The 10,036-nt window shown below is 34.3% G+C and overlaps 3 protein-coding genes across 3 annotated transcripts in view; 2 read left to right on the plus strand and 1 right to left on the minus strand.

The window, feature by feature from the left end:
- Positions 1 to 2,174, minus strand: part of LOC110463705 (sodium- and chloride-dependent glycine transporter 2-like) — a 21,762-nt gene extending 19,588 nt beyond the window's left edge. Inside the window, exon 1 of the mRNA XM_021518512.1 lies at positions 1,758 to 2,174. Within this exon, the coding sequence (XP_021374187.1) occupies positions 1,758 to 1,971 (214 nt within the window). The 5' untranslated portion in view covers positions 1,972 to 2,174. The remainder of the gene's footprint in view (positions 1 to 1,757) is intronic.
- A 1,883-nt stretch (positions 2,175 to 4,057) lies between these two features.
- LOC110463715 lies at positions 4,058 to 6,410 on the plus strand. The gene is made up of 3 exons (XM_021518524.1): positions 4,058 to 4,967; positions 5,657 to 5,783; positions 6,326 to 6,410. Exons 1-3 carry the CDS (start codon positions 4,728 to 4,730, stop codon positions 6,328 to 6,330), a joined length of 372 nt encoding a protein of 123 aa, XP_021374199.1. The 5' UTR covers positions 4,058 to 4,727; the 3' UTR covers positions 6,331 to 6,410.
- On the plus strand, positions 6,334 to 8,392 carry LOC110463717 (the record flags this gene model as incomplete). Its single annotated transcript, XM_021518540.1, has 3 exons — positions 6,334 to 6,489; positions 7,082 to 7,259; positions 8,146 to 8,392. Coding segments are annotated over 3 exons (483 nt in total), but the record flags the coding sequence as incomplete, so codon positions are not given.
- Between the last annotated feature and the right edge of the window lie 1,644 nt (positions 8,393 to 10,036).

Genomic DNA, 10,036 nt, shown 5'->3' on the forward strand with positions numbered 1-10,036 from the left:
GGGGGGGAGGCCTGGTTGTATACCTGCTACTTTATTTATATTTGTTTGTTCAGTTTTATTCTGTTTACTTGTACACCTACACCTCCAAACACCCAATACACAACAAAAGCACACAATAACTCCTATGACCCATCTCTCGGACCTTGTCACAAACTATCCCCAACCATATACGTATAACCACATCCGTCTCCCATCCCTACCCACAAGATATTAACACTATAGACTACGAACATAACATGCCCCTCCACCATATCAAATTATTACCAAATTCTGCATTAATGGTATTTAATGGTATGTATACTTTATATGTGTTGTTTTGGTTTTTTAAGAGTTGTTAATGTATTTACAAATATTGGAACTACCTCATGTTGATATGACAAATAATTAAATCTCGTTGTATCAACTTTGATTTAATTAATCTTAAATTCCTTACCTATCGAACTCTACTCCTTCCCTTGTCGATAACTCTCACTATAATCTTCGAAACGCTGAAAACTACAACCTACCTAACATTAGACTTGGATTATCTAACGTATCCTTCTTCCTACTGTTAGACTGTGGAACCAGTTACCTACTCGTATACGACGTAGCGCCAAGTTCTCATCATTCAGAAACGCCATTCAAGACGTAAACTTCCCTCTTGTACCAAATTACTTTTTTTATGTTGATAGAAAAAAAAAATATTTTGCATACAAAATTAAGAAACCGTTCTAGTACTTTGAAAAGTGATCTGTTTCGTGTTAACCTTATTGTTTACCAACGTTGTATATGCGGCTTCCTTATGGAAGACACACACCATTTCTTTTTTACCTGTGATAAATATATCGAACAAAGAATTAATAAGCATGATCGTGAACTGAATGAATACATGCCTCTTGATTTAAATCTACTTTTATTTGAAGATACATCTCTTTCTGAACAGAACAACATAAAGATATTCATGCATACTCAGCAATACATTCGTGACTCTAACACGTGACTCTAACAGATTCTAGTAACACCCTACCCATGACCCCTGTCCTCCTAGCCTAATAATATAATTATAACATTTGAGAATATCATATAATTTCACACATGAACGCCTCTTTCGAAAATCAGCATGCATACACATAATGTGATACACGAGAAGACCGAGGATTTTTTCCCGACTTCTAAGATTTAAGATTTTAGTCTTCACGGTCGAGAGATCTAGAGGTCATATATTTTAACTCTTTGTGCACTAAACCAGAGACTGATATAACACATGTTATATACGTCTCTGACTAAACGAACGTATTATATCGAAGCACAGTAATATTTTCTTTGCGAATCTGCGATACTTTTTGATTGAAGTGCATGTGGCGCACATTCAGGAATATTCATTAAGGAACAATAGCTGTCATCATGTGGTCATCTAGCTGCTTCAGCGAGGAATTCGCGTAGTTTTATGACAAAAATAAATCAGCTTGATACATGTAGCAAACAAAATTGTCATCAAAACTTCAGACATAGAATTATATGTTGCCTTACCTTTGTCTTTTTTTTTCATGCAGACAGTAATCATTTTGAACATTTTTTTCACAATAAAAAAAAACATAATTAAATTTATCTAAATTAACATTTTCAAATATTACATTGCAAATATACCATTCGTTAAGCATACTTGTGTGTTATTCATCGGAGTGACTATTAACGCTAGCATTGGTTTGGCCATGTTAATATAGCACACCATTCCTGTGTAAGATATATCTCTAACGTAAATATATAGATTGTCTTACCTCCACCATTCCGCATGCAGAAGTAGGGAAATCGCCAAATGTTTCCCAAACCTACACAATATCCTATCAACGACAGTAAAGACTCCACTTTGTTTGTCCAGAATTCGCGCTCATTCTCGACTTTGGAGTCTGTGGCATCCGTAAGAGACACAGTTTCACATTTTCCCATTTCTTCAAATCCATTTATTTCTACTGCTGTCCCCTTTGTATCCATTTTTTTTAAAATGAATTTAACGTTACATCTGCTGGAAGTATCAAAATATCACATCGATCGTCAAACAAGCCTAACACGTGTTTACGGCTCAAAGCTTATCACCAGTATTAATAATTAGTGTACTGGATATGGATGGATGGATGACGGGTTTCGCGCCTACATGAATCCGCCCTTACGGGTTTCATATCACCGACGGAAGTCAGTGTTCGGTCGGCGTCTGTACTGGATACTGTGTTCGGGGTTTAAATATGGAGTCTACAGAACATCTAAATATAGAATATAGATATATCGGGGTGAATGAATTTAATCCACAATTTTGAATTGAGCGAAACATTATGAATATAAACTTTATCACATACCTGTTGAATCTTGTTATAGTAATACAGGCAATTTTCAGACCATAAAATACAACGTTCTGTATTGCACATGTGCAATACGGAATGTTGTATTTACCTACTAGCCGGAACATTTTTTTTATGGGAATCCCCTTGTCATGGCGATCTGAAAAGTTCCCGGTATTTGCAAAAAAATATCTAAGTTTATAAAATCTTTGTATCGATCTCTACCAAATACGGAAGGTATCTGTATGTGATAAAGCAAGACCACACACTTCCGCGCACGAGTGAATATATACGTCCGCGCAATAAATGAGTGCTTTCTGGCTCGTTAGAAAAACACTTAAACAATAACTGGTTGTCTGGATGTAATGATTGTTGATATAATTACAAGTGGCCACTGGCAAATCTACCATAAAACCCGCTATCAACAATAATTACATCCAGACAACCAGGTATTTTTTATATTTACATATTTTTTCTTTTTTAAGACATATTCCTACAAAAAACATTTGCCCTGCCTCAAAATACATTTCAGGCGGCCATTTTGTTTGTTAACATATTCCTACACCTGAAACAGGCAGTTGTAATTATAGTCGAGCAGTTGTAATTATAACCTATATAATTACACTTGCCCTCCAACACTGTTGTAATGGGACGGCGCGGGGGCAAATGTAAATATAAGTGTGTGGTCTTGTATGGAACGCCAGAGCTGCCTTAGACTAAGGACAGTATATTACTTAGTTACTATTCAATGTCATAAAGACAGATACACATTCCATATGGTCCCCAACATATGTTATATTATCAAATTATTATGTTATAGTGTCACCATATTATGTTATGTTGTCAAATTATTATGTTATAGGGTCACCATATTATGTTATGTTGTCAATTTATTATAGCATATGGTCACCAATTAATGTTCTATGTTAAATGGTCAGTTCAAGGTGTCGTTTTATCACGGTTTTATGTTACATCGTCAATAAAATATTTCATATAGGCCTAGTCCACAATGACAGTTATATTATCAAACTATGCTATTTGATTCCAAATATACGTTATGTGGTCCAATTTATATTTCACATTATCATTTTATACGATATATGGTCTCTATTGTAAGCCATGTCATCACTTAATTATGTTACATAGTCACGGTTTCGTGTTATTAAGATCTTTCGGAAGACGTGTCGTGGTTGTTCGCAATTCTCGCGCGTTTTTCAGATTTAAGCGCATCAGTGATCATGATTCAACAAAAAAATGGAGGAAAGACAAGGTGGTAAGATTCGCGAGGTTCTGGCAAAATGTGGATTGGTGGGGCTGTACGAACGATTTTTATCGGAACATATAGGTGCCGATGTGATTTTTCAGCTATCTGATGCAGAATTAGTTAGGCTGGGCGTCGAGACAATTGGCCAACGAGCAAATCTTAGGAAAATTGTCCGCGATCAATCACGTGAAACAACTTTTTCGAATTCGTCATTCACAAGCAGCAGTACCAGGAGTGCTCTTGAAATAGCCAACGAAAGGGCTACCCTTTTTCGTAGTTATACATGTAACCAAAGATCCCGATCTCAAGCACGGAACTTTAGAGGCTCAAGAGCTAGAGCGGCAAGAGGAAGAAGTTTCAATGATAGAGAATTTACTTTAAAATGGCTAGTGTTTAGCATCCAAAGATCAAACTCGTATTCCTACACCGTCTGAGAGGGAGATTTTAAACAATGCTGGACTTGGGAAAAAAACTATAAAATTATGTAAATCAGACAGTCCTGATGATGTCGAAAACAAACTTGTGTCTGAAATCCTGGATGAAAATGGTGAACCAAAAGGCTTTCCTAAACTAAAGGATGCAGGCGGCTTCGAACTTATGAGATCAACTCAAAGCTGTCGGGATTTAAAATATATCGAGTGCTTGTGGTCTGCAGAGAGTTTGCAAAGAAACGTCAACTGTCAGATCTGTATTTATGTAAGGCCTGTGCAAAATGATTTAAATGTAGACCCAATACATGTGCCAAATAACGAAAGCAGTTATATGCTAACTCCCTGCAATATTTGTAAAAAAAACTTTCCAGTGAGAGTTCTTCGAGAGCATGTTGAACATTGTGGTATCACAGTTGATGATCAGGATTCCTCAGGCTCTTGAGTTTCTGCCTGAAGTACATGTAAGCCTATCAAATCCACCACAAGGTGGTGCTGCTGACCACAATGCTAATGATGTCCATAGTGGTACTAGTAACCACCCTGCCTCCGAGTTTGGAGAAGCAGAAGAGTTTGATTCTAATCAGAGTGTCGCAGACATTTCGTCCGAAGATATTCTAACACTTGGACTACTACCAAATTTAGATATCACGTCAGTTGAAGAAACACTCAGCACACTTATATAGCAACACTCGCATAAAAGATTTAGTAATATCGGATTTGATGGAATCATCCAGTAACTGCATACAGAACAACATATCTAATCCTGTGGAAATAATCCATTTAATTCAACAGAAAATAGTAACTGGTCGTAAACTGGACATTGAAGAGAATTCAGTTCTTTTAGGAGGTGATACCAACCACATATTGATAGACAGAGATAGAGTAATGGAGTCCGCTCTGGAAGAAATTGCAGCCATTGATGATTTAAGAATATGCCTTGAAGTTCAGTTCTATGGAGAAGTAAGTTGACTAAGAAATAACATGCAATTTATTATTATACTTTAGCACACTTAACACAAGACTTTGAAGAAGTTGATCTTTTGTACTAATTTTTAAACATTCATTACTTTATCATTTTAACATTAAAATATGTATTTATTAAGAAACTGCACACATGACGAACTTCTTGGTCCCTTGCTGTTCCTAAATGCAATTAACTTATTCTTTTTGATGATCTAACTGAGTTGATTTTATCTTCTAAAGAATAGGAAATTAATTTATATATATATTATAAAAGCAGAAAAATTATCCTTACGGACTAAGAAATAATGTAAAATGAAATATTCTCAACATAGAGTCTTTGAAGTACCTTCATCTCTTCTAGGAGATTCTTCAGACTGTTCATTTAAAGAAGATGTTGTGACGTCACATAATAGTTCGCTATAGCGACGTCCACTATTTACGTACCCGTCATAGTGATATCACAGAAATAGAAATACATAATTATGGTCTTAAGGCAGAGAGTACTATTTGTTAAGGATTTATAATTATATATAATAAATATAGGATTTAGAATTACATTATACATATATATATATGTGTGTGTATTATTGGTCAGGCACAGTGTCAACATGTCATCTAGGACTATTTACATAATCATAATTAATGCATATTCATTAATTGATGCAATATTTTTTAATGTATTGTAGGTCTCAGTTGACTTGGGAGGCCCCAGAAAGGAGTTTTTCGTTTTAGTCCTCAACGAATTAAAACAAAAGTATTTTGATCCAGTCAGGGAGTGGTCTGGAGAATACCAGACCATTGGAAAGATAATGGGTAGGTATATATTACAGTGTCACTTATGTGTAAAAAGCATGATGTATACAGTAAATATCAATGTATATGATAGGTAGCACAGATAATCAAAAGCTTGTTTTGAATCCTGAATTTCAAAGTGACATTTTACTGTTGAATGCAAAATTGTATATATATGGCCCCCACCTTTCCGAATCACTGCATTTCAGTGGACCAGAGAGGTCCGTAAAATTTAATGCAAATTTGCCGGATTTTAAAATATTTTCCCTTACTGCGATAAGTTTTATAATATATACAGCAAGATTTCTGCACAGTACTGTACCTTTATTTATCTACTTAAAAATTCCAACCTAATTGATTTACGGAGAGTGGCTTAACTTGATATAATTTATCTAGATGTTAACATCAATATGCCTGGAAGTTGACATAACATGTTTTTCAATTTGCTAATATTGACTTCCGACAAAATCAAAACAAATTAGAGCTTGTGCAAGTCTAGTTGAACATTAATATAACATCTTATTCGAACGCACCGTTAAAATTATTTCAACTTCCGTTTTCAGGATGACAAACGATTACCTTTACAGCCTTGAGTTTACTCCAAAATGGTAAGCTGCAACGCCTCTTGTCATCTGAGTTGGTCGAAGAAGTTTTCAGCGAAAAAGAAAACTGCAAACAATTTATACTCGACAGCAGAAAGGGCCTTGATGCATTGGGTGTTTACACGGTTAGTACATGTACCATATTTTTCATTAACCCTTTCACCCCTATGTAACTTTAGTAGACCCTACCATGCATTGATCTAGATGAGTCCTTTATGGTCTACAGTGGTGAAAGGGTTAATTGAAACATTATTTTAATTATGCAGTAATTAACCAAATGATTGGAAAACACAATTCATTTCCAGGTACAAAATTTATGACTTTTGTGGGAGATAAAATGTGATCTTGAGGAAATTCCGTTGATTATAGAATGGTATCAATCTGAATCAGAACTAAAGATAAACATGAAAGGGCAATAACTTTTACAAAAATAGTTGCATCAAAATGCCACTCAAAAAAACCCACTATCATGATTATGAAGCATACTATGCTTGAAAAAATGTAGGAGGAGATCTCCTGACGAACAGAGGTGTATGCCAGACAATGCCATACAAATAAAAATTTGATGGGCTTATAAAATTAAAAGACATGTTGCGTTTCAATAGATAATATGTTGGAAGGTCCATGATTTTGTTATTATGTATATATATCATTTTGTACAATTTATGGAATTAGTCTATGTTCTAAATATATATAATTGTAACAATCTATTTACAGCTTGCTTCAAAACTACCAACACTAGTTCATGTATTCACTCCTGGGGCTTCAACTCCTCTGTCAGTCAAGAAATTGACCAACATTTTGAGTCCAATATTAAGTGACAATGGATCAAACAAAAGGAGATTGGAAGCAGCTGTGTATGCTAAATTTGTGAAATACATACGTGAAGTAGCAAGTAAGTATCTTGACGGCAGTTTCCTTTATATCACAAACCCCCTCCCTCCAACAAAAATAAGTATAGCACTTGAATTGTGTACGCCATGACCTTGTCAGCAAAACACTTAATATAGGTTAATGTTTTGTCAAAATTTTGTGAAACACCATGGAAGACCCACTAAGTCGGGCATGTAGGCCTAATTTTTGGATCTGCATATTTTTGATCCCCAAGACCTTGAAAATAGGCCAATATCATTTAGTCGAGGAAACTTTGTGGCACTTTGCCACTCCATCCTGACAGTACTGGCCAAATATCATGACAGGACTCTGGTATCTGGGTCTCCATTGATAAGCTTAAGGGATTCAATTATTAATAAGCGACAAAACTAGGCACAAGTTCCTAGAAGTATTTTTCGAAATTGTTATTTTAATAAATAATTTTATCGAAACTTATGGACAAAGCCAATTGATCATCATCTCTTGATGTACAGGTAACGAATTATCAACTGTCATAAATTTGAAGATCTTTGACAAACTGTCAATGTGTAATCTGATAATAAGCCTAGATCCATTTCAAACAACTTTATTGTTGGAACAAAAGGATTAGGAAATAAATACCGTAGATTGTCCCAAATTATAAACCATTTCTATTATTTTTATTTGATAAGCTTACAACTTGAATGAGAAGTGATGTAATGTCCTTGACTTATTAACGCTTAATTATGGTAATAACTTTCATATTTGATCAAATTATAGGGTTGACAATTGGCACTTCATGGAAGCAGAATTCAAACGGGGTAGCTTTTGCACAAGTGAGCACTTTAATGCCCGTAAACTTATATATACAGCATATATGATATCACATTCTTTCTGTCTAACTTCATTTCCTAATTATTATGTTGCAGGTGGGCATAGAGGCGATGTGACATTGAACAGCATACTTCAGTTCGTGACTGGGGCAGATGAAGAACCCATACTTGGTTATCAGATAAAACCAACAATACATTTTGCATATGCTGGTGTTAGTTTCTCCCAACATCAAACACCTGTATAAACAAATTGATACTCAGTATCCCAGAGAAAATGGAGCAGCTTCCTGATGATTCTATTCTCCATGGATTGTTTGATTATGCTTTTTGTAATTTCTTCTTTGGACTAAAGTTGTGATTCTCAAGTTTTACATGACACATCCTGAACCCCTGGATGTGAGCTCCTGATCGCTTTGCTTTTATTCAATATATAAATTGAAATCTATGTTGAATCATTTTGGCATTATTTTGCTGCTTTGTATGTTGGACATTTAAATGATAGTGATTTCAGTGATTGAACTGTTCTGTGAACTTATATATATATTTAAGATGAAATTGATTGGGCATACATTGAAACACATCTAGTGTTGCCCTGGCCATCATTTCATTATATTTTCCGTTTAATTTCTACTTCTCTAGTAAATACATGTACAATGAACTGAAATTTGTAGTTTGATAATACAAATAAATGTTTAAATTTAGTGGCGGTCAATTTGCACCACATTTAAAATATTTCCAGAAATTATTTAATCCTACTCTTTTACAGAGCTGTGTGGATATTGAACTGAAATGAAACATCAGAAAATCAAAATGGTCAACAGACCGCTATCTAAAATTTTGGTAGATAAAGTTTGTTATTGCAATTTTTCACAAAGTTAAAGTTCTTGATTTTGATAGTTTTAGAATACCTGTTGGTTTCCCTTTGTCCTTATTAGTTGTGGGCGGATTTTTTTTTATTATTCTATTGTTCATTAATGTTACAAATTTAATGTCTATAACATAGAATTAAAAGCAAATAAATGCAAGACTGAAGGATAGGAAAAATAGAATATAAGGGGAAATAAAAGATCCAATTAAGATCATACAATGGTTGTCACCAAGATCCTGGAAGATATCTTGTCTAGAGTTTAGATTGGATTTTAAGACCAGTTCACTTATTTTCTCAGTAGTTGATGGGAATATTTATTGAACTGTCATTTGAGAATTGTAGTCAGTCATTGTTACAGCCATCAATTAAGAAAAAAAACCCATGGAAGCCTGAAAATTAATTAAGGTAGTAATGTTAAGAGTCAACACTAGTAAAAGCTTTAGACTTCTCATATTTAGTTGTTGGTATGGCAAGGTAATTTGCATCACACTGACATAAAGTTATTGAACTAGAAATATTTTTAAAAGGAAAATGTGATAATATAGTCATCAAAAATATTGTGAACATTTAAGCTTCACATTTACACTAGTCATTATAAGAAATATTGTAATCAATCTTTTTTTTTTTTTACTGCTTGCCTTGATAGAAAATCAACCCTTTTACTTTAAATGTGAGTTGTTGGGATGTCTTTGTGATTTGTTGTCTGTATGTCAGTAAACAATTCTTATCGCTATTTCTGAAGTAAGTAGTGGAAGGATTTTTAGCCCACAATTTGATTTTGGGATTGATAAAAAAGTAACATGGCTGAGAGGCGGCAATCTTGGATTTTACTCTTTTCTTTAGGGAAATTTTCAAATTTCATATCATTGTAATCAATCAAAGGTGGGCATAAAGATCCCTCTGGGATCTCTTGTTCTCAAATCTCATATGTAGGTTCTCCTTGGTCCATAGTTGTGCAAATTTTGTGACTAATTGGAAAACAAAATGGCCAACAGGAAGACATTTTGAATTTTCACAACTGAAGTTTATTATACCCAAATTTATTTGTTGAAAAAATCATGAAACTTTGTGTCTACAATTGGTAATACATGTACTAAGACAACTTGCAGTGTAAGTACC

Source organism: Mizuhopecten yessoensis, unplaced genomic scaffold, assembly GCF_002113885.1.
Source record: "Mizuhopecten yessoensis strain PY_sf001 unplaced genomic scaffold, ASM211388v2 scaffold1511, whole genome shotgun sequence".
Classification (NCBI taxonomy): Eukaryota; Metazoa; Mollusca; class Bivalvia; order Pectinida; family Pectinidae; genus Mizuhopecten; species Mizuhopecten yessoensis.